The 27688-nt window shown below is 43.8% G+C and overlaps 2 protein-coding genes across 9 annotated transcripts in view; one reads left to right on the plus strand and one right to left on the minus strand.

Moving 5' to 3' along the window:
- The window catches only part of DNAJB4 (DnaJ heat shock protein family (Hsp40) member B4), a 49328-nt gene extending 38437 nt beyond the window's left edge, over positions 1-10891 (minus strand). Inside the window, exon 1 of one of the 2 annotated variants that reach the window (XM_029061909.2) lies at positions 10808-10891. The gene's annotated coding sequence lies outside the window, so the exon portion shown is untranslated. The remainder of the gene's footprint in view (positions 1-10807) is intronic. The other variant, XM_029061908.2, reaches the window with a different exon arrangement.
- A 172-nt stretch (positions 10892-11063) lies between these two features.
- FUBP1 (far upstream element binding protein 1) overlaps positions 11064-27688 on the plus strand; it is a 29381-nt gene continuing 12756 nt past the window's right edge. For 2 of the 7 annotated variants that reach the window (XM_029061894.1, XM_029061897.1), the window contains exons 1-14: positions 11064-11296; positions 19640-19730; positions 20606-20668; positions 21515-21553; positions 22533-22575; positions 23146-23195; positions 23277-23348; positions 23878-23935; positions 24147-24309; positions 24392-24490; positions 24798-24899; positions 25696-25798; positions 25894-25994; positions 27106-27247. In XM_029061894.1, coding sequence (XP_028917727.1) covers positions 11183-11296; positions 19640-19730; positions 20606-20668; positions 21515-21553; positions 22533-22575; positions 23146-23195; positions 23277-23348; positions 23878-23935; positions 24147-24309; positions 24392-24490; positions 24798-24899; positions 25696-25798; positions 25894-25994; positions 27106-27247 — 1240 coding nt within the window. In that variant the 5' untranslated portion in view covers positions 11064-11182. The remainder of the gene's footprint in view (positions 11297-19639; positions 19731-20605; positions 20669-21514; positions 21554-22532; positions 22576-23145; positions 23196-23276; positions 23349-23877; positions 23936-24146; positions 24310-24391; positions 24491-24797; positions 24900-25695; positions 25799-25893; positions 25995-27105; positions 27248-27688) is intronic. The other 5 variants (XM_029061895.1, XM_029061898.1, XM_029061900.2 and 2 more) reach the window with 4 other exon arrangements.

The following is a 27688-nucleotide window of genomic DNA, read 5'->3' on the forward strand; positions in this document are numbered from 1 at the left end:
AAATGAAGGCTTAACAGAGGAAGGCCTCTTGGAAGAGATGGGACCTTAATAATGCTCTGAAGATGGAGACAGTGGTGGTCTGGCACATATGGAGATTAAAAATATCATCATCATGTTGCTTGATGAGAAAAGCAATTCCCATTCTGGGAGCATCAAATTCTGGTTCTTTGACCAATCAGCAAACCAGGTATTTCCTTTAAATATAGGAGGGAAAGGAGTTTGTTTCTCTCTCACCCTCTCCTCTTTTTTCTTCTATATCCCACAAGACTGCTCCTGTCAGGAACTGAACTCTGAATCATATTTCAGGGCCAAGAAATCTTGGTGTTTATAGAACTCTGCATATTTATGGAAGTTTACGTGTGTGTTTAAACTTTCCCTCTTTTCTCTCCCAATGTATTAACACTAAATTCTGGTGTCAGACTGTGAGACAAGCCACTCCTTCTCCCTGGCCCCATTTAGGTCCAGCAGCACTGGTGGCCTCCAGACACTTCTGCAAAGCCTTTTCTGGGGACCATTTTCTTTCCCCCTTCACTCCTGGGGGTTGGGGAGGAGAGTGGAAGAGAGTATCTGCAGTTCAACTATGGCCTCTACAAATAATAACGGTATTTAAGTGTTTTATGCAGAGCACTGTTCTAAGCACTGATCCTGGGATGGAAACAAGATAATCGGGTAGGACGGTCTTCATCCCACATGGGACTCATAGTCTAAGTAGGAAAGAGAACAGGTAACAAATCCTCATTTTACAAACGAGGAAACTGAAACACAGAGAAGATAAATGAATTGTCCATGGTCACACAGCAGATGAGTGGCTGAACTAGGATTAGAACCCAGGTTTCCTGACTCCCAGCCCTGTGATCCTTCCTCTAGACCACACTGCTTCTCCACCACAGAGGTGGTTGGGTTAAGGAAGAGGGTTGCGGAAGGCCTGAAGCAGATAGGTTATGGAGACCCAGAGGACTCCCACCCCTATTCTGCCTCCTAAGCACTCACTCCTGCCTATGCCACCAGGATAAATGTCCTGCAAAAGTTTGGAGGGGGTTATAACAGAGAGGAATCATGCTCGCTGAATCTCAAAGTTACAACTGGAGTTTATATGTGGTTTTCCTAAACATCTTAGCAAAAAAGTCAAAGGTATTTTCAAAATTTAAAAAGATCCCATCATATAGGTAGCATACAAACACAAAATCCAGAACATAGGATTACTTCTACATTGGCATAGCAGAATTTTTTGGAACATATAAAATGCCATATTCGTCATTTCTTTGGGGAAAAAGTAAATCACATCAATCAAATTAGATTATGAGCACCTGTGTGCCAAGCAGTGTACTAACCACTTGGAAGGGTGTGATAGTAATAATATACATGTTACTTACCCTTAAGTAGCTCACAGTTTAATTGGGAGGGTGTTGGGAGGAAGGGGAGGAGGAAGAGGAAGGGAAAAGCTGAACAAAGAATATCTACAGAACTGAGAATGAGAGGAAATATAAAGTTGGAATCATTCCAAGCATATGACAATGGAACCACCAAGCATACAATTGCATTTGGACCAGTAACCTCTGGGCACTTGGTATTCACCCCACCCGCAGACCCACAGTACTTAGGTACAAATCCATAATTATTTATGTTAATGTCAGTCTCCCCCTCTGGAGTGTAAGTTCATTGTGGGCATGGAATGTAGTCCACTAGCTCTTATATTGCACTCTCCCCAAGTGTTTAGTACAGTGTTCTGGACACGGCAAGTACTTAATAAAGTACTTCCTTTTGGAAGCAGCATGGCTCAGTGGAAAGACCCCAGGCTTGGGAGTCAGAAGTCATGGGTTCGAATCCCGACTCTGCCGCTTGTCAGCTGTGTGACTTTGGGCAAGTCACTTAACTTCCCTGTGCCTCAGTTACCTCATCTGTAAAAGGGGGATTAAAACTGTGAGCCCCATAGGGGACAACCTGATCACCTTGTATCCCCCAGCGCTTAGAACAGTGCTTTGCGCATAGTAAGCGCTTAACAAATGCCACCATTATTATTAATAAATACCATTGTCTAATTGAATGTACATAAATAAATGTAAAACTAGACATAATTAAGCTTTTGTCAAAATGGCACAGAAACAGCTCAAGTGAGAATCTGTATTTTTGGGGAACCAATAAATCAGAACCTAAAGGGAAGAAAGTAGTCGCCACCACATTTGGAAAGCTGAGCATACATTTACCCTTTAACTTGATACCCCAGCTTTTATTACTGCTATAGGAGGCTCGAGATCATACTATTCCTATGCCACCTGGCAAGCTTTCAAAATTCCTTTTTTCTGTGACTCCACTTTGGTTTGGATACTCCTGCTTCATAAACTCCATCCTCATCAAAATCATTATCGGAAGCCAGTATGGATATTCTCTGCGGAAAAGCTGGGGTACGTAGTTTTGAAAAACAATTATTTAAAGAACAATTAGAGTGAGGCCTAGTTGTAGCAGCGACATTCACGGAGTGCCAATTCAGCTCAGCTCCACTGTATCAGGTGCTTGGAAAGTGCAGAAGAACATGGTGGTACACTCTTTGCCCCAAATCAGCTGATATTCTTACAGGGGATACAACATAAAAATATTTATTGCTAGAGTGATCAAAATAAATTGTGCAGATATAAAGATATGTGCAGAAGGGATGATACGGCTCAGGAGTCTGGGAAATTAATCAGAGAAAAGATGTTGGAGGTGGTGAGATTTTAGGAGGCATCTGAAAGCGAGGAAATGCTGTGGTCTTATGTGTGGAGGGAGAGAAGGATTAAAATTAAAATCTCATAATACAGAAGAAAACAAAAGCACTAGTACACAGTCATTCATTCAATCGATAGTATTTATTGGGCACTTACTGTGTGCAGAGCACTGTACTAAGCATTGGGGAGAGTACAACAACAAATTATCATCGCTGCAGGGAGGGAAAAATTGTGGTTATAGTGATGCTGGTTGGGTTAAAACTCACCAAAAGGAGAATGAGAAAATGTACACACCAATCACCTCTTCTCTCCTGCTCTCGTCCGGTTTTCTCTGCTGCTACCAATCAATCGTTTTTATTGAGCACTTACCAGGTGCCAAGGACTGTACTAAGAACTAGGGGGAGTATAACACATTATAGCAGACACATTCCCTGCCCATAACAAGTTTATAATCTAGAGAGGAAGATAGATATTAATACAAATAAATTACAGATAGATTCATAAATGCTATGGGGCTGAGCAAGGGGTGAATAAAGGGAACAAATCCAAACGCACAGAAGGGGGTTGGAGAAGATGAAATGAGGGTTGGGGTGGGGAAGGTCTTTTGGAGAAGGCGTGCTTTTACAAAGGCTTTGAAGATGGAGAGAGTCATCGGCTGTCAGATATGAAAAGGGAGGGCATTCCAGGCCAGAGGCGGGACGTGGGTGAGAGGTCGGTGTCGAGACAGATGAGCTCAAGGTACAGTGAGTACGTTGGCATTGGAGGAGCAAAGTGTGAAGGCGAGGTTGTAGTGGGAGAGTTGCGTGGCGAAGTAGGAGGGGGCGAGGTGATAGAGTGCTTTAAAGCTAAGGGTAAGGAATTTCTGTTTGATGCGGAGGCGGATGGGCAACCGCTAGAGGTTCCTGAGGAGTGGAGAAACACAGACTGAACAGTTTTGTAGAAAAATGATCCGGACAACATAGTATGGACTGGAATGGAGACAGACAGGAGGCAGGGAGGTCAGCAAGAAGGCTGATACGGTAATCAAGGAAGGATAGGATAAGTGTTTGAATCAATATGGTAGCAGTTTGGATGGAGAGGAAAAGGCAGATTTTAGCGATGTTGTGAAGGCTGAACTGACAGGATCCCTGGGAAACCTTTTCTGCAATCGCCATTTCCCCTCTGCTCCCAAAGAAGCTCTTTATGTCCTAGTTACCACATAGGAGCACACATGTGACACCACTTTTTATGACTATTTTTATTTTTTGCAAGGATTTCCTAATTTTTCAGCTCTCTGCCTTGAGAAGTAAAATCCCTCTCAAAAACAGCTCTGGACTCAGAGTTGGAACTGTTTCCTGTCTTTGTCTTCTTATGTTACTTTTCTGTTTTTTGTTGTTTCACCTTTTCTCGTGTACCTGTGGCCAACCTCTTCCTTCCCACATATTCTTGATTGATTGTGAGCTCTTTGAGGGTCAGGGCGAGGCCTGCTTTTTAATCGATGCACTTCGGGGAAGCAGCGTGGCTCAGTGGAAAGAGCCTGGGCTTCGGAGTCAGGGGTCATGGGTTCGACTCCCAGCTCTGCCACTTGTCAGCTATGTGACTGTGGGCAAGTCACTTCACTTCTCTGTGCCTCAGTTACCTCATCTGTAAAATGGAGATTAACTATGAGCCCCACGTGGGACAACCTGATTACCCTGTATCTACCCCAGCGCTTAGAACAGTGCTCTGCACATAGTAAGCGCTTAACAAATACCAACATTATTATTATTTTTCCCCCAAGTGTAAGTGCTCTGCACATAATGGACATGTAATAATTGCTATTACCTCTATGATTACTAGCAGGAATAGCTAAAAATAGCTTAGTGCTCCTTTAAGAGAGGAGGGTCTTGGGTTCCTCTTTCTGGCCCCAGGGAGTGTCGGGAGAATCTCTTTTCTTGCTCTCACTATCAACTCCAGATTTAGTCCCCAGCAAGCTTGAAATACACTCCGCTATTCTCCTAAAGGGATCACAGAGCACTTTGCCACTGATTTTCATGCATTTTTATTGCGGTAGGAAACAGAAAATAAAGGACTCTAGGCATGGGCCATAATGAGAGTGTTAATTTAAGTGCCAATCGTGATTGCTTCAGGGAAAAGAGGTAATAATTACTGTAAAGTAACAAATTATTAGTTTGCCAAAGACACTTACTATCACAGTCACCCTCCCAAAATCTTGTGGCTTCATCAATTGGTACAGTGGTAAGGAAAAATAATAAATAATAATAATAATTGTGATATTTGTTAAGTACTTACTATGAGCCAGGCACATTACTAAGTACTGGGGTGGATACAAACAAATCGGGTTGGACACAATCCATGTCCCACATGGGGGCTCACAGTCTCAATCCTCATTTTACAGATGAGGTAACTGAGGCTCAGAGAAGTTCAGTGATTTGCCCAAGCTCACACAGCAGACAGTGGCAGAGCCAGGATTAGAACCCATTACCTTTTGAGTCCCAGGCCTGTGCTCTATCCATTACACCATCCTGCTGGGCAGAGACAGTAAAAGCAGTTAAGTGGAAAACACACTGTTGAAAGAAAGAGTGAGACAAGGCCCAAGTGGTAAATAGAAGCAGAGGTCCTGAACACCCTAAAAATGTTGGGTCTACTGGAGATTAAGGACCATCACTTATACATCATCCCTTGGACCCACTCTTGGCCACCTTCTTTTTAAATAGAATGTTGCTTGTTTGTTTCTTTTGGAACGGCTTCTATGTGACTACGAGGAAGAAGCTAACCAGGAAATCTAGAAGTACAATAGAGAACTGGTACAGCAGGAATATCATGATCCCTTTGAGAGGAAAACCTAAGCATTCAAGTTCCCAGAATTATAAGTCTAAAATGATGGTCATCCAGTAAACTGAGGTAGATTTCACATGCTCAAATGGAGGGGTGTGTTCCCTTATCTGCTTGTGTCAATTTCCAGGCACAGAGGTACTGTATGGCATCATGTGGAGAATCTTGGTAGAGAAGGAGACTAGGGTGAGGGGAAAGAAGAGGGAGAGAGTGCCCAGGGGGTGATGTATGGAACTGTTGCTCCTTCAGGGGTCTCTAGAAAATAAGAAGTTCCATCAAAGAGGATTACAATCTATAGCCAGCTCAATCGTGGTCCCTTAAGTAAGGAGCAAGTCACTGAGGCCTGAGAACAGGTCTCTGATATCTCTTGGGGAATAGCAAATGACCAAATTATCCCAAACTGCATAATTTTCGGAACACTAAAACGGGGTGGGGACACTACACAGGGACTTAAGAAGTCTGTCTTGCAATAAAGGGAGATTTAAAAAGAGAAGGAAAATAGGAAGAAAGGAGGAGAGAAGGAAGAAAGGAGAAGAGAAAGAAGAAAAAGGTAGCAGGGCAACAAAGACTGTTTCTCTCACTACCACTGCACTCTCCCAAGTGCTGCATACAAGAGATACTCAATGAAATCATTCTCTCTCCCTTCTCCTCTTCCTCCCCTGGAATCCACTCAACTCCCCTCTCCCAGCACCACCCACTTTCTGCTGCTGTCAAATTCTGGCCCTTCAACTCTTCCTGCCTGGGTGTCACTGCTTAGAATTAAGTAGTACAGGAAATTATCTTTTATTTCCATCTCAAAAAGCATAGCAGTGATATTATGTGGTGAGGGCAATTACATGAGTAAACATGGTAGACAATTTGCATGAAGGATGTCCTGAGGACATAATTGAGTCTACAGTTTCAAAGAGTAGGGTTGGAAAGGAAGGGGGACGATCGTAAAAATTAATACACAGACCCTCGGGCGAGAAGTGATGGTTCCTGTGACTCTACAAGTGACAGCTGAAGCCAAGACCAAGAAAATCCTTGAGGAATGTCCCATAGCACAGGACACTGGATTCACTCCAGTTCTCTCACTTCTAATGAGCGTAATTTTCAGTGAATGACAACGGGGATCTGTCTTGAATCTGCCTTGCAGGGCACAGAGAAGGCAGGGGATCTTTTCCATTTTCACCTTCTTACCACTGCCTTAGTTTTTTATCCCTTCCATCACCTACTTCTCTCTCCCTGCTGCTGGTGCTCATTGTGTTTGGGCCTTTTTTGACTGATTTTTAAAGCTGTGGAGACCGATTAGGTTGGACCCGAGCACCATTCCTGAAAGGAGGGCAGGGCCCTGGGACAACTGCTCCCTCCTACCATTCCTTTCCAAACTCTTTGAGCAATTTGTCTTCACTCACCTCCCGGATACTCTGCAATCTGACTTCTGCCCCCTTCACTCCACAGAAACTGCCCTCTCTCAGATCATGGATGGATCAATAAGTGGTATTTATTGAGCTTTTACTGTGTACAGAGTGCTGAATCCTGTCGGTCCCACCTTCACAACATTGCTAAAATCTGCCCTTTCCTCTCCATCTAAACTACTACCACGTTAATACAATCACTCATCCAATGAGAGCTCACCTCCTCCCAGAGGCCTTCCCAGATTGAGCTCCCCCCTCTTTTCCCTCTGCTCCTCCCCCTTCCCCTCCCCTCAGCTGAGCCCCTTTACCCTCTGCCCCTCCTCTTCCCCCTCCCCTCAGCATTGTGCTCATTTGTATATTTATTACCCTATTTATTTTGTTAATGAGGTGTACATCCCCTTGATTCTATTTATGGTGACCATGTCTCATTTTTGTTTCGTTCTGTTTTGCTCTGCCATCTGTCTCCCCTCACTAGACTGTGAGCCCGTCATTGGGCAGGGATTGTCTCTGTTGCCGAACTGTACATTCCAAGTGCTGAGTACAGTGCTCTGCACATAGTAATCGCTCAATAAAATACTACTGAACGAATGAATCCCACCTGGATTACTGCATCTGCCTCCTTGCTGGCCTCCCAGCCTCCTGTCTCTTCACTCTGCTTTCTGGATCATCTTTCTACAGAAATGTTCAGGACACGTCTCCCCAAGTCTCAAAAACCTTGAGTGGTTGCCCATCTGCCTCTTCATCAAACAAAAAACTTTTCACTATTGGCTTTAAACCACTTAATCACCTTGCCCTCTCCTACCTCACCTCGTTACTACTCTCCTACTACAATCCAGTCGGCACGCTTAGCTCCTCTAATGCTAACCTTCTCACTGTACCTTGTTTATCTCGCTGCCAACCCCTCACCCACACTCTGCCTCTGGCCTGGAACACCCTCCCTCTTCAAACCCGACGATTACTCTCCCCCCTTTTCAAAGCCTTATCGAGGCACATAATAATAATAATCTTCTCCAAGAGGCCTCCCCTAAGCCCCCCCCTTTCCTTTTCTCCCTCTCTCTACTGCATCACCTTGACTTGCTCCCTTTGTTCTTCTCCTCTCCCAGTCCCACAGCACTTATGTCCATATCTGTAATTATTTATATTGTCTGGCTCCCTCCCCTCTAGACTAAGTTCGTGGTGGGCAGGGAACCTGTCTACCAACTCTGTGGTACTGTACTCCTTCAAGAGCTTAGGACAGTGCTCTACTTGTTTTGTTTTGCTGTCTCCCCTTTTAGACTGTGAGTCCGTCGTCGGGCAGGGTTTGCCTCTCTCTGTTGCCGAACTGTACATTCCAAGCGATTAGTACAGTGCTCTGGACACAGTAAGCGTCCAATAAATACGATTGAATGAGTGAAATTATTAAGAAATACCACTGACTGATTGAATTTTGAGACGTGGGGAGACATACATGTTAGAAAAATCACCTGGACAGGAGAGTTAACTATAGGCTGGAGGGGGGAAATGAAGTGTGGCCTAGAGGAGAGAAAATGGGCCTGGGGGTCAGGACATGGGTTCTAATCCCGACACTGCCACTTGTCTGCTGTACGTGACCTTGGGTCAATTCACTGTCCCTCAGTTACCTCATCTGTAAAAGGGGGATTTCGATGGTGAGTCCCATGTGGGACACAGAGTCCAACCTGTATCTACCCCCAGCGCTTAGTACAATGCCTGGTACATATACAGTAACTACTAGTGAGAGAAAGAGATCAGTGAGGACCCTGGCTGGGATATGACAAGTACCTGGGCCAGCCTGGCTGGAAAAGAAGGAGTGACTCCTGTGTCAGCCTTAATATAGAAGTCGGATGAGATGGTAGATAACAAGGCCAGCCAACCTCACTCAACCAACACTGGCAGGGCTTTACCCGACCTAAAACTCGGCCCCAATCCCCATTTACCCGAATCTCTCAAGCAGGCTCCCCCTGAGAAAACTCCAAAGGGGATAGGTCCATCCATTTGAGGTATTTATTGAGCGCTTACTAGGTGCAGGGCACTGGACTAAGCACTCGGAACGTACCATTCGGCCAGAGGTCGGGACGATCCCTGCCCAACAGGGTTAAATGGGAAAGAGCCGATGGTTGGGCAGCGTGGCTCAGGGGAAAGAGCCCGGGCTTGGGAGTCGGAGGTCATGGGTTCAAATCCCGGCTCAGCCACTTGTCAGCTGTGTGTCTTTGGGCAAGTCACTTCACTTCTCTGGGCCTCAGTTACCTCATCTGGAAAATGGGGATGAAGACTGTGAGCCCCACGTGGGACAGCCTGATTACCTCATACCCTTCCCAGCGCTTAGAACGGTGCTTGGCACATAGTAAGCACTTCACAAATACCCCAATTATTATTATTAAAATGGGGATGAAGACTGTGGAGGCCCACGTGGGACAACCTGATCACCTCATACCCTCCCCAGCGCTTAAAACAGTGCTTGGCACATAGCAAGTGCTTCACAAACACCCAGATCATTGTTATTATTAAAATGGGGATGAAGATTGTGAAGCCCCACGTGGGACAACCTGATCACCTCGTACCCTCCCCAGCGCTTAGAACGGTGCTTGGCACATAGCAAGCGCTCAACAAACACCCAAATTTTTATTATTGCTATTATTAAAATGGGGATGAAGACTGGGAGCCTCACGTGGGACAACCTGATCACCTCATACCCTCCCCAACGCTTAGAGAACGGTGCTTGGCATATAGCAGGCGTTCAACACCCACATTATTACTATTATTATTAAAATGGGATGAAGACTGTGAGCCCCACGTGGGACAACCTGATCAGCCTGTATCCTCCCCAGCGCTTAGAACAGTGCTTGGCACATAGCAAGGGCTCCACAAACACCCAAATTATTATTATTGCTATTATTAACAAATGCCATCATCATTATTATTAAAATGGGGATGAAGACGGAGAGCCCCACGTGGGACAACATGATCACCCCGTACCCTCCCCAGCACTTGGAAAAGTGCTTGGCACATAGCAAGCGCTCAACAAATGCCATCATCCTCGTTATTATTATTATTCATTCATTCAATAGCATTTATTGAGTGCTTACTATGTGCAGAGCACTGTACTAAGCGCTTGGAATGGACAAATCGGTAAGAGATAGAGACAGTCCCCGCCCTTTGATGGGCTTACAGTCTAATCGGGGGAGATGGACAAGAACAACAGCAATAAATAATAATAATTATTCATTCATTCATTAGTATTTATTGAGCGCTTACTATGTGCAGAGCACTAGACTAAGCGCTTGGAATGGACAGATCCGTAAGAGATAGAGACAGTCCCTGCCCTTTGACGGGCTTACAGTCTAATCGGGGGAGACAGACAAGAACAACAGCAATAAATAATAATTATTATTCATTCATTCATTCAATAGTATTTATTGAGCGCTTACTACGTGCAGAGCACTGGACTAAGCGCTTGGAATGGACAGATCGGTAACAGATAGGGACAGTCCCTGCCCTTTGACGGGCTTACAGTCTAATCGGCGGAGACGGACAAGAGCAAAGCAATCAATAATAATAATTCATTCATTCAATAGTATTTACTGAGCGCTTACTACGTGCAGAGCACTGGACTAAGCGCTTGGAATGGACAGATCGGTAACAGATAAGAGACAGTCCCTGCCCTTTGACGGGCTTACAATGGGGGGGGGGGAGACGGACGAGAACAATAGCAAGAAATGATAATAATTATTATGATTGATAAGATCTTGGGGCCCTTCCAGCCGAAGGCGCGGGGGGGGGGGGCGCCGCCTCCATCGCTTATGACGTCACCGTACCCGGTGACGTCACAGCCCCACCGCGCCTTCACGCCGCTCGCCGCCCCCACCGACCCAACCGGCGGCCCTGGGGCGGACTTACCGGCTCCGTTCAAAAGGGCGGGCGGCCCAGCCCCGGCCGAGGGCAAAGGATGGACGGGGAAGGGGGAGGGAAGGGAAGGGAGGGGAGGGAAAGGGAAGGGAGACGAGACGAGACGACACGGCGGGGAGGAGGACGGGGAGGAGGGGCCTGGGCGCCGCCGGCCCGCCGCCCTCGCCCCACATCTCGCGAGACCTTCGCCCGAGGGGGCGGCGGGAGGGGGGGGGAGGGCGGCCCGGGTCTCGCGAGATCTGTCCCCGCACGATGGTCGCGCAAGAATGTAATAGGGCCTCGGCGGCCGCCATCTTCTTTCTTTCTTCCCAGCGGCCGGGGCAGCGAGCGTGAGCGGCGGTCGCGGCGGCCCCAGCACCCGTAGCCATGGCAGATTATTCCACCGTTCCCCCTCCCGCCTCGGGCGCCGCCGGGGGAGGCGGAGGGGGAGGCGGCGGGGTCAACGACGCCTTCAAAGACGCGCTGCAGAGAGCCCGGCAGGTAGGGGAGGCCCGGGCAGGAGGGAGGGAGGAAGGAAGGAAGGAAGGAAGGAAAGGAGGGCGAGGGGGGCGCAAACGAGCGGCCTCCCCACCCGAGGCCGTCCCTCTTCGTTGTCGTCCTTCCTTCGGCGGCGTCCTCCTCCTCCCCGTGCGGGTGGCGAGGGGCCGCGCAGGGTCTTACCTCGGGGCGGGCGGGTGGCCGAGCCTCCCGTTGTCCTTAGGCCGGGGCCCCGCGCGGGACCCACCCGCCCCGCCCCGCCCCGCGGCCCGTTGGCCGAACGGCCCGACGCCCCTTGTGCGCCCCCACGCCTGCCCCTTCCTCCCGCACAATCCCCCAGTTCACGCACACCCACGATCGCACACCCCTAATCGCCAGGGGAGAGGCTGCGGAGCTCCCCTCCTGTTGGGGAGCTGTGGAGGCCCTGCCTTTCGAAGGAAGTAGCCATTTCGTCGCTGAGGAAGCCCCCCTCTCCCCCCCAACACACACCTCCCTCACCCACAATCGCAATCGCCAGGGGAAAGGTTGCGGAGCTCTCCTCGTATTAGCTATGGAGGCCCTGCCTTTCGAAGGAAGTGGCCATTTCGTCGCTGTGGAAGCCCCCCTCTTCCTCCCAACACACACATCCCTCACACCCAACCACAATCACTCACAATCGCCAGGGGAAAGGCTGCGGAGCGCTCCTCCCGTTAGTTAGATCGGGGGCCCTGGCTTTCGAAGGAAGTAGCCATTTCGTCGCTGTGGAAGCCCCCCTCCCCCAGCACACACATGCCTCCCACACAACCACAATCACGAGGGGAAAGGTTGCGGACTTCTCGTCTTCTCTAAGGAGGCCCTGCCTTTCGAAGGAGATAGCCATTCCGTCGCTGTGGAAGCGCCCCCACCAACACACACATCACACACACACAACCACAATCACGAGGGGAAAGGTTGCGGACTTCTCGTCTTCTGTAGGGAGGCCTTGCCTTCCGAAGGAAGTAGCCGTTCCGTCGCTGTGGAAGCCCCCCTTCCCCAGCGCACGCATCCCTCACACACAACCACAATCACTCACAATCGCACACCCAGCACACACATCCCTCACACACAACCACAATCACACAGTCCCACCATCGCAAGGGGAAAGGTTGCGGGGCTCTCCTCGTGTTAGATATGGAGGCCCTGCCTTTCGAAGGAAGTAGCCATTCCGTCGGTGAGGAAGCCCCCAAGACACACATCCCACACACCATCCCCCCCCCCCCCACACACAATCACAAGGGGAAAGGTTGCGGAGGTCTCGTGCTAGATATGGAGGCCCTGCCTCTCGAAGGAAGTAGCCATTCCGTCGCCGAGGAAGCCCCCCTCTCCCCCAACACACACATCCCTCACATACACACCCGCACAATCACACACACTCGCAAGGGGCAAGGTTGCAGACTTGTGGTGTTCTCTATAGAGGCCCTGCCTTTCGAAGGAAGCAGCCACTCCGTCGCTGAGGAAGCCTCCCCCCCCCACCCCCGACACACACATCCCCCCCACATCCTGCTAAATCCACAAAATGGCCTCAGACCTCATCCCTCAAATTCCCATTCGAACCTGCCTTTTCTATTTCGAAGGGTAAACGGCCCAACTCTCCCTCGGCCGACGAGGGCAATGCCTTTTTCCCCTCAGGGCACCTTATTTCGCCACTAAAGGGAGCGGCGGCCGGCCGGGATTTAACGTGTTTGCAAGCGAGTGTTGTTTGGGGGCCTTCAGTGAGTTAACCCCGAGGGTTTTTGTTCCTTGATGTTACGGATTCGTGATCTCCGAAGCCCTTTCCCAACCTCGTGGGACATTTCATTGTTGGGTCAATGTAGTTTTCGTGCCGTATCCCCACTATGGTCCAGGGCTTCGACGTTACAGTCGATTTAAAAAGAGCGGGGAATACGGTGTGGACCGAATACCACTGGACGGACCAAACTTAGCTGAGTTTTTTGAAAGGTGCAGAGATTGGTTTTTTTTTTACCAATTCTTATTACTCCCATCCTAAAAGTTAGAAAAATTGGCACAGCCTCCACCACCACCAGCTAAAAGTTATCAGAAATACCGAAGGGGAAGAAAGAGCAGTAAGGTGACTGTAAAATGGGGATTAAGACTGTGAGCACCCCCGTGGGACAACCTGATGACCCTGTGTCTACCCCAGCACTTAGAACAGTGCTTGGCACATAGTAAGGATTTAAGAAATCCAAGTATTTTCATTATTATTATTATTATTGCTGCGTTGTATTCAAGCATTTCTCTTGTTTTCATAAACGTAATTTATCTGCAGTCCGAAATATTCTGTGAGGGACTCGAGTCTTAAGCTACTTTTTTATGCCACTGAACCGTTAAAAAAAGGTTACTTAAACTAGGTGACGTGTTCTTACAGTGACTGGATTCTCCTGCTAAATTAGAATTGGAGAGTTGTTAATGATAACTACTTTATGTTAGAAGCTCTTACTCTATGCCAAGCACCATTCTAAGCTCTAGGTAGATACAAGGTAATCAGGTTGGACACAGTCCCTGGCCCATATGGGGCTCTCATTCTTAATCCCCATTTTGTAGGTAAGGGAACTGAGACATAGAGAAGTTAAGCCACTTGCCCAGGGTCACACAGCAGACGAGTGGCAAAGCGGGGATTAAAATCCATGTCCTCTGACTTCCGAGCCCACGCTCTTGTCACTAGGTCATGCCGCCTCTCAACGAGTTGATCTGACACCAACCCATTACCATCAGGGCACAACAGTGTTTCATTTTAAGAGTGGGTCACTTAGGGTATCTGTGATATGTGGCTTTGTCTTGTTCTTACAAATGTGGGAATGATCATCTCCATTATCTAGCCATATGGAGATTTTGGGGGAAAGTTACTGGCTAAATTTTGATAGTCTAAGACATCCTAAAAAGAAAACCTTAATTATAAGAATTCAACCCTCATTTTTTTCAGTCTTAAATTTGACACTTGTTGCTGAGTTGCACATTCCAAGCACTTAGTACAGTGCTCTGTGCACAGTAAACGCTCAATAAGTATGATTGAGTGAATGGCACTCTGCAAATGGCTACACTCTCCATAAATTACCATTTTAGCTTTACAAATAAGCCTTGAACCTAAAGTTTTTGCCTTTTGTGACTTCAAGTTTAATTATAGGAGTTCTTTGAACTTGAAAATGAAATTTAACCAGGTTTCTTAGCAGTCCTTCCACTGTGCAACCAAGGATGTTTTTCTGAAAAGCCTCAGAGCCAGGAATAAAACCCAGATTCTCGGACTTCATTAAGAGAAGTAACACTCTCTGCCCTCAGAACAGATACATAATCACATTCACAACAGATTAGAGGGCCAGGAATTTCTCCACACCTAGCAAAATAGATCAAAGACATTGTGTTTTCCCATGTCCTGCTGCAGTAATGAAGCTGAAGATTGCACCCTGCCTTCTTATACTGTCTTCGTGGCCTAGGAAAAACGATAATTGGATTTATTTCGTTAATGGTATAAACCCATCATCAACTCCGACTGCCAAAGAGTATATTTAGTAGCCAAAATTGGATTATTGGCAATACTTGTTTCTCAGTATTTCTGTGGTTTTGAAAATGTGTTAAAAGCCCCACATTCCTGAGACTAAAAACATGGTTTCTTTAGCAAAGCAAAATGTGCTTTTAATACTATTTTCCTTTTGTTCAGCAGAAAGACTGTTTTCCTATAATGCTGTATTGAAAGGACCCTGTCATGAAAATCATTCATCTGGCTAGAGCGTACCAACTTCTAAATGTCATGATATTTAAGTTCCTTTAGCACTAATAAGCACAAATATTGAGTATTGTAGCAAGTCATAATTCCAAAAAACTTGAGCACAGTGTGTCACTGGATAAACTGGCCTCCCATACACTGCGTTCTTTTAAAGAGTAGTATGCGATACAGAAAAATATAGAAAGATGTGGAATTGGGTGGATTATTTACAGTTGATGGAAATACTTCCAACACTGAATTGTTCTAAGAGCTGGGGATTGGTTTGGAAAACTGAATAACTAAGAAGGTATGAGTGGTGCACCAGTGGAACTACAAACAGTAAAATTATCAATAATATTTATTGAGGTCTTACTGTGTGCAGAGCACTGAACTAAGCACTTGCGAGTATATGGTCAAACAAGGGTAAATCCTTAAACTCAACGAGCTTAGTGGGAGAGACATTTTAAAATAAAGGTAAGAAGAGCGACCCAGTACAAGGGTGTGTAGATTAGTGCTTTTTGGGTGGAGTGAGTGTCTAAAATGCTTGAGGGATTTGATGATTGTGATGATGGACTCAAGTGCCTTGGTGACAGAGTAGGGAAAGAAAATGGGATAGGAAATGAGTGGTTAGGAAAGGGTTCTTGGAGATGCGATTTTAGTATGGCTTTGAAGATAGTGATGAAGTGTGGATTCCGTGTTGACCAGTGAGAGGGGCACAGTTCATAGGTTGGTATTAAAGGAGCAAAGTGGATGGGCTGATTTGTAGTAAAAAAAATAAAGTGAGAAAAAGTGAGAAGACGCTGATTGAGTGACTTAAAGGTGATGGTCGAGAAGTTTTTGCCCTAGGTGCAGACAAACAGGCACCTACTAAAGGTTTTTGAGGAGTGGGACATAGGCACAGAATAATGTTTTAGAAAAATATGGGCAGAAAAATCAAGTATGAGCTCTAACCTGTAAACTCCTTGTGGGTAGAGAATGTGACTGTTCTATTGTATTTTCTCAAGCACTTAGTACAGTAAGTGCACAATAAATGAGAAGCAGCTTGGCCTAGTGGATAGAGCACAGGCCTGGAAGTCAGAAGGTCGTGAGCTCTAATCCTAGCTCTGCCACTTTCCTGTTGTGTGAACCTGGGCAAATCACTTCACTTCTGTGGCTCAGTTCCCTCATCTAAAACGGGGATGGAGACTGAGACCACATGTGCGACAGGAACTGCGTTCAACCCGATTTGCTTGTGTCTACCCCAGCACTTAGTACAGGGTCTGACACACAGTAAGCCTGTAACAGATGCCATTATTATTATTGTTTTCGATTGATTGACTGATTGATTGAAGAGGTTTGGAGGCAGGGAGTAGTCAGCAAAGAGATTGATGCAGTGGTTGGGTTGGGGTAAGTCAAAGGCTTGGATCAGTATGGTAGCAGTTTGGATAGAGAGGAAGGGACAGATTCTGGAGATGTTGCAGATAAAGAACCATCATCGAATATGAGAGTTGAAAGAGAGGGAAGAGTCAGGTAATTGTGAGCTTGTAATGCAGAGAGGGTGTTGGTGATGTCAAAAGATGGAAAAGTTGTTGGAAGGAGAAGCATGGCCTAGAGCCTAGATAATGGGCCTGGGGTTTAGAGGGTCTGCTTGTAATCTTGGGCAAGTCACTTAACTTCTCTATGCCTCAGTTACCTCATATGTAGAATTGGGAATAAGAATGTGCCTCCCATGTGGGACATGGACAGTGTCCAACCAGAATAGCATGTATCTACCGCCATTGCTTAGAACAGTGTCTGGCACATACTAAGCACTTAACAAGTACGTTTTGGGTGAGAAAATTAGTGTTTGAAATGCTGAGTGTGCAGTGTTGATGGGACATCCAAGTAGAGATGCCCTGAAGTCAGTAGGACTTGCCAGATTTGCAGAGGAGATTTGGGAGTGGAGGAGCTCCTTGAGAGAATCAGTATAAATGGAGAGTATGGGGTCTGGAGTGATCCTTAAGGAGCTGATAAGGAGCCAGAGAAAGACCCAGGAATGGCCAGAAGGTAGGAGGGGATTGGTGTATGAAGGTGTTAGTGAAGGTATTGCCTATGCACTTTGATCTGTATCCTTTAAAAGCACTTGCTATTCACTCCAGGTTCTATGTTTCCCCCTACAGACTGTAAGCTTCTTGTGGTCAAGGAATGTGTTTTCAGGAGATGGGAGTGATCCAGCATGTCCAAGTCAGCTGAGGGGGCTAGAAAAATAGAGTCAGGTTTGGCAAGGAAGTCGTGTGTGTGTGTGTGTGTGTGTGTGTGTGTGTGTGTGTGTGTAGTTTCAATGGAGTAGAAGGAGCAGGAGCTGGATTGTGTGGGGTTGGAGAGGAAGTGGGGCATCAAGTTGAAACTCAGTTGAATTTAGAAAGGAATGGTAGAAGAGAGGTGGGGCAATAGCTGGAGAGTGCAGTGGAATTGAGGGAAGGTTTTATTAGGATAGAAGATATGGGTGTGAAAGCAGAGGCAAGCTGCCATTGGGAGAGTGGGTGGTTAAAAATAACAGTTGGAGGGAAGAAAGGAGTGGGCACGTTTTTTAAATTGGTGGGATAGGGTCTCTAGCCGTAAGCATATTTTAGCATAAATGTTAGCCTCTATTCCTGAAGAGACCTCAGTAAAAATAGCTCTGTTGGATAGTTTGTGTGCGTGTGACCTGTTTCTTGACTGGAGGCTATTCTGTGATAGCCGCTTCCTATCACTGCATCCTGTTCAGCTAATTTATGTTCTTCTGTAGAAATTTCTTTATTGTTTGGGTTCTGTGTCATGATGTCTACTCACGCATTTGTATTACGGGCCTTGCCTGGAATTACTGATTTGATGTTACATTCAGAAAGCCAAATGTACCTGAGGAAGGGACAAAATCCGTCCTAGGGCCTGCTCCCCACCCATCTGCCCAGATGTTGCAAGAACGGGGTTGGGTGGGAAGCCGGGGGGGGGGGGGGGGGGGGGGGGGGGGGGGGGGGGGGGGGGGTTGGGACAGGAGGAAGTCTTAAACATCTGTAACGAGTGTGGTAAAAGCAAAAGCTTCAATTCGATCTGTCTTCTGATTCTAAGAAAGGAGACTTGAATATGTTGTGGTAAGTCAATTGGAGCACTGTTTGAAATAGGGCTTGAGGTTTTTGAGTCGACTTGTAATGTTAATTGTCACATAAATTAGTGATTTTGGAACTAGGCAAACTATTTTAGGCAAATTGGAAATGACAGCCCAAAATAGGTCCTTCCTAGGCTTCTTGTGGCAGTCTTACGCATCAGTACTGTAACACCATGTGTCAGGGTTGCTAATTAAAATGATCTGTAAGGTGGCATTGTCCAACAATGAAACAGCTTAGTTCCCGTTTCCCTCTCAAATCACTGTTTGCCAGCCAATTTTGAGTATCTGGATATAGCATTCTGATGTCATTTTTACTTCTATGGTTGTGGGACCACAAACTTGCACAAGGGAAATTTATCATAGGTAGAAGTGATTTCAGAGGCCCTACATCTTATTTAAAGAAATTCCTGACAAAGCATACAAGAAATTGGAAGCGACGTTTCCCACTCCTATCTGCAGTTTAGTGCAGAATTCCACTTTGATCTCTCGTATGGCATGTCTAACAAATTCAGTACTGCCAGGACCTAGGAGAATTCTTCTGATAATGCAAGATACATATACAGCATGATACGCAGTGTCAGAAGAACTGGTGGTGCATATTTGCAAAGCTTTGCAAAGCACTATAAGTTTTCTTTGAGGGAATCTGAAAAAAATAGTCGTCATAGAAAATCAAAAGTGTCTTCTAATTTACAAGAACCAAAACGTGCATCGGCTAGGGAATCCCAAACTATCCTGCAGTGAATGGGGTGGTGTTGCAGGAATATGCAGATGAACCAAATAAAGTCATTGGGCTACCTGGTTAGAAATAGGCAAGTACATTTCTTTATTAAGGTTTTTTTCCCCCCTCTAATCACTGAATCCCCTAAAAGCATATCCAGCCTGGCCAGGAACAGGGAATTCCATTTGGATTGTGTTCTGAGAAGCACCAATTTATGTGTCGGGGCAGAAAAAGGCCTTTGATTGGGATTTAAAAAATGAAATATGATTTTACGTGTAATAGCGGATTCAATTTCAAGCACATAGCCAACCTTTGCATTTCCCATTTGGATTGGGGTTAGGAAACACAGCGGTAGTAATGTTGTTTGAGTGCCCATGGGGTACAGCGTCTTGTACCAAACACTTAGAGTACAACAGAAGTCAAAGATGTTCACTGCCCCCAAGTATACATTCTACACTCACACGATGTGATATGTGGAAAATTGGCCAAAAAAAAGTGTTTATGCTGGCTTCAGAAGGGGGTTAGATAAGAACTTTGCTCCATGCAGCCGGGCTATCTCATTTTCTCTAATTTACATGTGGATTGAATCAAAACAGGTAGTTATTTTAACTCTGTTTTTGGAAACTAAGTTGTTATGCTTTTAACTTTATAATACCTTGTTCAAGCACTCATATTTGAAGTTGACGTGATTTGGTTTTTGTTGTAGAAAAAGATAAATTGTCAAGCCTAATAATGACCATCTTCTGCAGTAATTTCATTATCTGTAATTAGACTGTTTCTTGAATCAGAATTTTTTTCTCTCCCTTGTAGATTGCAGCCAAAATTGGAGGTGATGCAGGGACATCACTAAATTCAAATGACTATGGTTATGGAGGACAAAAGAGACCTTTGGAGGATGGAGGTACGCTGTCATCTTAAACATTTGTGCATTTTGTCTAATGTTCCAGTGGTATGCTTCAGAACTGCAGCACAAACATTTGTTCATAAATTCAAAGAAGTCCTGAAAAAAATTGAGGTATACATTAGCCTCCTGGGAGAAAGGACTCATAACTCTTTTGCACTGAGTTGTATGCCTAGGCAAGGTAGGTGGAACGAACATGTCAACTAGAAAGTTCACCATCATACACGAATAATGGTCGTCCATAAATCAGCGATCCCCTATCACACTAGTGTAGTATGTTTATTTTGCAGCATTGATTATCACTTTAGTATGCCTTTGAAACAAATATTAAAAGGTAACATTACTTTCTAGAAGTCTAGAGAAAACTTTTACTAATTTTGCCCATCGTGATAAACAAACCCAAATGAGCATATGTTACCATTCATTATCTCCTTGTTGTTGAATATTCCAGTTTAAAACTTGATGTTGCTGTAGTTTGCTACAGCAGTGTGTGGCAGGATGTGCTTTTTTTTTTTTTTTGGTGTCTTTCTGGTTTATTTAATTAGAGTGGACTCACAGGCTTTTGTACTTTACAAAGTCTTTACTAAACTGGCAAGAAACTTCTAAACTTAGAGGTGTGGAAATGTTTTTTTTTTCTGCTAGGTTTGATGTGTGAGGTTGACACTTTTTTCTTTTTGCATTTTTCTTTTTTTTTTTCTTTTTTTAAAGAGGATTATGACAGCTTTCAGAATGTAACTCTAGCCTTGACCAGGATACTGTTTCCTATTAATAAAAGTGTTTTTTTCCTATTTAATAGTGAGGTTTTTAATATACAGAAATGAGCTAATGATGCTTCAGATGATGTATGTAATGTATTCTTTTTATTTTATGTGTAGATGGCTCTTGGACAAGTCCGAGCAGTACAACACACTGGGAGGGAATGCCCTCTCCTTTTAAAGGCAGGAATTTTTATTTATTACCTGTGTTTAGTATGTAAACGTGAAATAAACTAGTGGATCCTTGAAATGGACACAAATATTTCTTGGATTATGTGTCTGAATTTTTGCTGCACATCATTATGGTGTTTCATCATATGAACTTGAATTTGGGGTGGGAAAGAAGCATCTGAAGTATTCTTTTTGTCTCTTCTAAAGTATGCATTGCATTCATTCATTTGTATAAAGGATTTGGATGAAGCTAGCAATAGTTGTTTTTGCTGAAGTTTATGCTGTGAAATGTTTGATAGTTGATTAGGAACATTCTACCAGCCTAGGTTGAGATTGCATTGCAATATGATTATTCATGCAGTTTTGTGGTTACTGTCAGATTCAATCAACTGTTGGTATGTCCATTTTTCATATTGATAGTCTTTTTTATCTTCGGTTCCTACTATGGAAGCATCATTAGCCGTTAGCACCTGATATTTTGCTAGCTGTGGAGTTAAATACTTCGTCTTTTATCATTCTTAAGCACTTAGCGTACTTTAAGGTCAGTGATTGAATATCCATCAATAAAAGTGATTTTAAAAAATGTCTGTGCCTCTTTAAAAACATGACCAGATAATAAAAATATCTATTTTTTCTTTTCTAGAATAAATGGCAGGTTTTGGGTTTTTTTTTTTGTTGTTGTTGTTGTTGGTTTTGGTTTTCAAATGACAAACTAAAGTACATCCCCTGAAATTTCAATAAAAGGCATACATTGGGTTTCATTCAGAAAAAATTGCTACAGTTCACACCCGGGACAGCCATTAGTTTAAAAAGTCATGTCATTTCTGGCAAAAAATTAAACAGCTCTTAATTTTGCAGATCAACCAGATGCTAAGAAAGTTGCACCTCAGAATGACTGTAAGTATACTTTATTAATTTAGCAATCTTAATTAACCAGGTGCTAATATTCACATCGAGAATCAGGCACTGACACCTGGTGGGTATTATTCAGATTGCTATAATCAATGTTAGTTTCCCGCTCTTTTCTTCCCTATGCTCAAGTGAGGAGTTTGATTGCTTTCTTTGCATGGCATAAATCTGGAATTTTTTTTGCAAATTTTTCTCTTGAAACCTTGATTTTCGCATCAGTGGTATTTAGTCATTTGAATTAATTGGGAGCCTTAAGGCTTCCCCATTTTTGTGAAACGCAATAGGTGAACTCTGGCTATTTTAGCCGAATGAATTATCTGATTGAAACAATTAGTGCTTTTACACTTATTTTTGTGTGCACCTTGAAAAAGTTCTACCACTGTGTACACATGCCAAATTTCACTGCTTTTAGGTCTCTCAATCAACCAATTTTGAGAGAATCCCAGAGTAGAGAATTGAATATGATCAATCTTGAATTTGCTTCTTCCCCACACCATTCCAGCCACGACTCGTGGCTGCTCTTTTCAGACCCCTATCACTTGTCCTTAATTGCGTTTTAGTTTCAGTCACCTATTATTACAAATCTTAGTTCATTTTAGGAATACATAGAGTAAGGGAGTAGAATAATAATAATGGTACTCGTTAAGCGCTTACTATGTGCCAAGCACTATTCTAAGCGCTGGGGTAGGTACAACTTCATTAGGTTGGACACAGTCCCTGTCCCACACAGGGCTCACACTCTTAATCCCCATTTTACAGATGAGGTAACTGAGGCCCAGAGAAATGAAGTGACTTGCCCAAGGTCACACAGCTGACATGTAGCGGAGCTGGGATTAGAACCATGACCTTCTGACTCCCAAATCGGTGCTCTATCCACTAAGCCTCACTGCTCCTCAGGCACAAAAAATAAAAAAAAACCTTGTAAATAGTGAACTCAATTTTTAAAATATTCCTTGGTTCTTTGTAGCCTTTGGAACGCAACTACCACCACCAATGCACCAGCAACAAAGGTAGAGTTACGTTTTTTTTTTTAATTTTGTCTGTCATCAGTAGAAATGTGTATAAATACAGGGGACTGAAGTTTGGTTGAATGGTCTTTCATCTTCCTTTTTGTAGCTGGTTTGGAGATTTATCTGACTCATTTGCTGAAAAATTGAGGCAAACCTTAGCAAATTTTTAAACTTTAAATATGTGATCATTTAGCAAGTGTAGTGAATTTGAAATGTGTTTTATAGACTGAGAATGTGTTTTCTTAGGTTAGGTGGGCAGCAGAGAAGTTGGGCATAGTGTGAATTGTATAAAATTGGAAAGATAAGCCCATTAACCCTATTAGGACTCAGATCAGTTTGTGCCATACAAGATTTTTCTGTGAGCTAAAGTGCAGTTCCAGAGTCTTAATTTTGTCACAGTGTATGGAATCAGTAAAACAAGGCACAGATATTAAGGCTCCCTCCTGTAGAAGTAAGGAAGGGCTTGACTAAGCTTTCTTTTACCTTTTTTTTTAAAAAAAAAGAAAAGTAGTATTAAAGTTTCCATTTAAAGAAATATTGGCTTATTTGTTGTATTTCACTTCCTTTTAGATCAGTAATGACAGAGGAGTATAAAGTTCCGGATGGAATGGTGGGATTTAGTAAGTAATATAGGAAACATACTTTAATGTATTTATCAACCTTTCCATGCCATTAGTTCAATATATTTTTTTTTTTGATAGTAATTGGCAGAGGAGGTGAACAGATCTCACGTATACAACAAGAATCTGGATGCAAAATACAGATAGCTCCTGGTAACAGATTGTTCTCTGATATTTTACTTTGTAGTCATTATACTTGTCGTTCAAAAACACAGTGCACTTCGACTGTATCGTAGTTCTTTGTGATGTAATTTTTTCTGCATTTGTCATATAATTTAGGGATTCTATTTCCTAACCCAAACAGCGTAGCTCTTGAAGGCTAGCTCTTACCACCTTTTCTTGGTAAAGATAGTTTTCTAACCTCTAGAGGTGCTGGAATAAAAGTGTGCTCTTAGAGCAAGTTCAGTCAGATATGTTGGGGAAGGAGGTGTTGGTTCCAAGGGACTTCACTCACCTTTTTGACCCAGCTGAGGGGTCCTAGACACAGGGATGCATCACTCCTTTGTTTATCCATCCACTATCCTGAATTGTGGGAGAGTTCCCATTTCCTAAAATCACTCTGCCTAAACTGTTTTCTAATACTAATAGCTCAGAGCATTTCATCTTGGAAATTGTAGTAAATAGGCATAACAATTGTCCTGTGCCATTCTTCTTGTCCTAACTTCCACATTTTGTGTTTTAGATAGTGGAGGACTACCTGAAAGATCTTGTATGTTAACTGGAACACCTGAATCTGTACAGTAAGTAGAAAGCCCTTAAAGTATCTAATGACTGGAGAGCTAAGAAATCTGGTTTTTAATCCTAGCTCTAACCTAAGTAGGGAATAAAGAAGCTTGTGTCTCAAAGACAAGTACAGAAATAGCATTTTGGTAGGGGTGGGATGGGCGGGATTTTGATTTCTTTGTGTTGTTTTTGTTTCATGGAGGCCAACTCATGTTTTATTTCTGATAGATCGGCAAAACGGTTACTCGACCAGATTGTTGAAAAAGGAAGACCTGCGCCTGGTTTTCATCATGGAGATGGACCGGGAAATTCAGTCCAAGAAATCATGATTCCCGCTAGTAAAGCTGGATTAGTTATTGGAAAGGGTGGCGAAACTATTAAACAACTTCAGGTACCAGCCCATTTTCATAGGCTGTTTGTATTTCTGTGTCAGAGTACGGTTTGTGGTGTATATGATTACATTTTTCAAACAGGAACGCGCCGGAGTCAAGATGGTCATGATTCAGGATGGACCACAGAACACTGGTGCTGACAAACCTCTTCGGATTACAGGAGACCCTTATAAAGTTCAGGTAAAGTTTACTGTAGTTCAGAGAATTGTGGAGTGTTTGGTTGTTGTTTTAAAACTTTTTAAAATGGTGGTTTAGTAGTTTTGGAGGTGCGGGGGGAAGGGCTTGAAGGGCTTTAATGTTCTCTTACGATGTAATTGATGTGCAGGTGTGAATCTAGACATTTCAACAAGACTGTTAATTTTTATGGTCCATTTTAAAGAACATCTCGGAGGAGAAAAGGGTTGTCATGTCACCTTTTTCTCGTGGTTATTTTAAAGTCAATTATAATTCTGCTCTAAATCTAAACTAGCGTTTAATTTCCCAACAGCAAGCCAAGGAAATGGTATTGGAGTTAATCCGTGATCAAGGTGGTTTTAGGGAAGTGCGAAATGAATATGGATCAAGAATTGGAGGAAACGAAGGCATAGATGTAAGTTCTAGAGATTCAAGGCATTGTATTACAATAGCAATATTTTTCCTAGAGTTAACTTGTCACTTCTCAATTTGGGAGGGGTGTTATTTGCCAGTTAATAAGATAGAACCTGGACTTCATTTCATCCAAAGTCATCCATTTGAAGATGTTCATAGCATTTGCTGTTTTTCAATACCATGACTTTGGGTATAATGCAGAGCACCACCCTGTTCCGTGAAGATGAAAGGGGCTACCTAAAGTGCACATTTCCTTACCTGCTCTCTCGTAGTGCTTGTCTCTGATGCTCCATCTGTTGATCCCAACCTGAAATTAAACTGGGAGCTAAAGTGACATTGCCAATATCCCTGGTACCACTTTGGTTTCTTTCAGGGTAGGCAGCACACTTTTGCAGTCTTGCTGTTGTGGGTTTCCCCACTTCCCCATGTCACCATGGAGGTAGCATGAAATGAAGAAGGGAGAGCACTACTGGGTCCTTACCTATGTTAATATGAATGCTGATAGGTTAACCCTTGTCCATTCTTGGTGTTAGAATAACCCGAATTTCCTGGATTTTTATGAGTCATCTTTTTATTCAGATTCTGTTCTCCCATTTCACCAAGAGGATGATAAAATACACTTTGGTCCCATGCTATTGTTCATTAATATGCTATCCTGTCTTCCGTTGAGTTTCGCTCCTTTTAAGTTTGGAGCGTCATACTGTGAAAGGTAGCATATACTCTTAAAATTCTAAATCTCCCCTGTAGGGTCTGGATATCAGGGCTTTATAAAATTTCTTTTTTATTTGTTGTTAAAGGTCCCCATTCCACGATTTGCTGTTGGCATTGTAATAGGAAGAAATGGGGAAATGATCAAGAAAATACAAAATGATGCTGGTGTAAGAATTCAGTTTAAACCAGGTGTGTAATTATATATTTAATACATGGAGTAAATATTGTATTGTAGACTCATAAATTCTGAGTGTATTTAAATTACTATTCTCAATTTACTCCAGACGATGGAACAACTCCGGATAGAATAGCACAAATTACGGGACCGCCGGACAGATGTCAGCATGCTGCAGAGATTATCACAGACCTCCTTCGAAGTGTTCAGGTTCGATAATACTCCTTTGGTTATTTTATTTGAAACCTGAGTTCCCTATTTCGTAGTACTAGTATATATCAATCATATTGAGTGCTTACTGGGTGCTCTGTACTAAGCGCTTGGGGGGGTACAGTATAACGGAGTTGGTAGATAACTTCCCTGACCACGATGATATTCATTGAGGACTTAATCTGTGAGAGCACTATTCTCTGTCACCATCAGGGGCCTCACAGTCTAAAACTAGAGAGAGAGAGAGAGAGAGGTGAGAGACTGGTGACAGAACTGCGAAACTAAACATCATGCTAAAAACGGTAAAGATGAAGAATAAAAGGGCTTTAGGGAACTTTGTGGCTAGAGGAGCAGGATTTCAGTCTCCTTCCCGCTCGGGAAATCAGATTGACCCACATGGGGTTCACAGTCTTAATCCCCATTTTGCAGATGAGGTAACTGAGGCACAAAGAAGTTGAGTCATTTGCCTAAAGTCACACAACTGACAAGTGGCGGATCTCGGATTAGAACCCATGACCTCTGACTCCCAAATCTGTGCTTTTTTCCACTGAGCAACGCTGCTTCTTGATTAAGCTATATGGTTCTGAAATAAAAAGCTTTGTTAGACATACTGGGGGAATAGGATGGGCTGTTAACTACATGTCAAAGTTGTGCAGGATAGACTTGATATAGCTCAAATGGAGATCTAGTGAGAATTGAATAATTAAGAATAAAGTCCCTACAAAAAAGTCCTTTAATCTGAGAACATTCATTAATTAGTTGAGTCCTACCTGTGCTTAATTCCATTCCACTTGGTGGCCGTGTAATCACACTCCATATAGCATGGCTTTTGCTGTAGTTAGGCAGCTTAGTACAAAAAAAACAATACTAAACATTATAAAATCAGTTTGTTCCACTGATTAATTACCTGCCTCAAGTTGTGTAGGTAGTACCCTCGCCACTCTGTTCCTAGCTGTGCAGATAGTAACTCTCGGGAGGGCTTTTTTGTAAGCATCCATTGGAAGTCCACTCAGTGCCGGCAGTTAGACCCTTCTCATTACCCACAAGGAAGTGGGTAAATCAGATCTTCCATTCAATTCTGCTTTTGTTTCTGTCGTTTTCCTTTTTTTAGGCTGGTAATCCCGGTGGACCAGGACCTGGTGGTCGAGGAAGAGGTAGAGGTCAAGGCAACTGGAACATGGGACCACCTGGTGGACTACAGGAATTTAATTTTATTGTACCAACTGGAAAAACTGGATTGATAATAGGAAAAGGTAATATATTTTCAAATTTACTATTGTAGCAGATTTACGTTGAGCCACTCCCCAACCCTTCTATATCTTTGATCTCCACACTTCACAGTACCAAAAGAGTATGGGCATCTAACCACAGCAGAAATGTGGGTTCTAATAAAATCCTAGCGCAAATCCTGAATAGAGTCTAGTCAACACTTTCATTTCTTTTGGCTCTGACTGCTAATTCCAGGAGGTAGAATGAAAAATGAAATGATATAAGCATGTCATTGTGTTTTCATATTTTGTCCTCAATCAACGGTGTTTATGAAGCCCTTACCATGTGCCAAGCGCTTGAGTGAGCCCAATCAACAGTTATTGGTAGACTTGTTCCCTGCCCACAAGGAGCCTTAGAGTAGACAGACGTTAAAATAAATGATTGATAAATGCACAAGTGCTGTGCTGTGGGGCTGGGGATGGGTT

This window comes from Ornithorhynchus anatinus, chromosome 4 (assembly GCF_004115215.2).
Source record: "Ornithorhynchus anatinus isolate Pmale09 chromosome 4, mOrnAna1.pri.v4, whole genome shotgun sequence".
NCBI classification, from domain to species: domain Eukaryota; kingdom Metazoa; phylum Chordata; class Mammalia; order Monotremata; family Ornithorhynchidae; genus Ornithorhynchus; species Ornithorhynchus anatinus.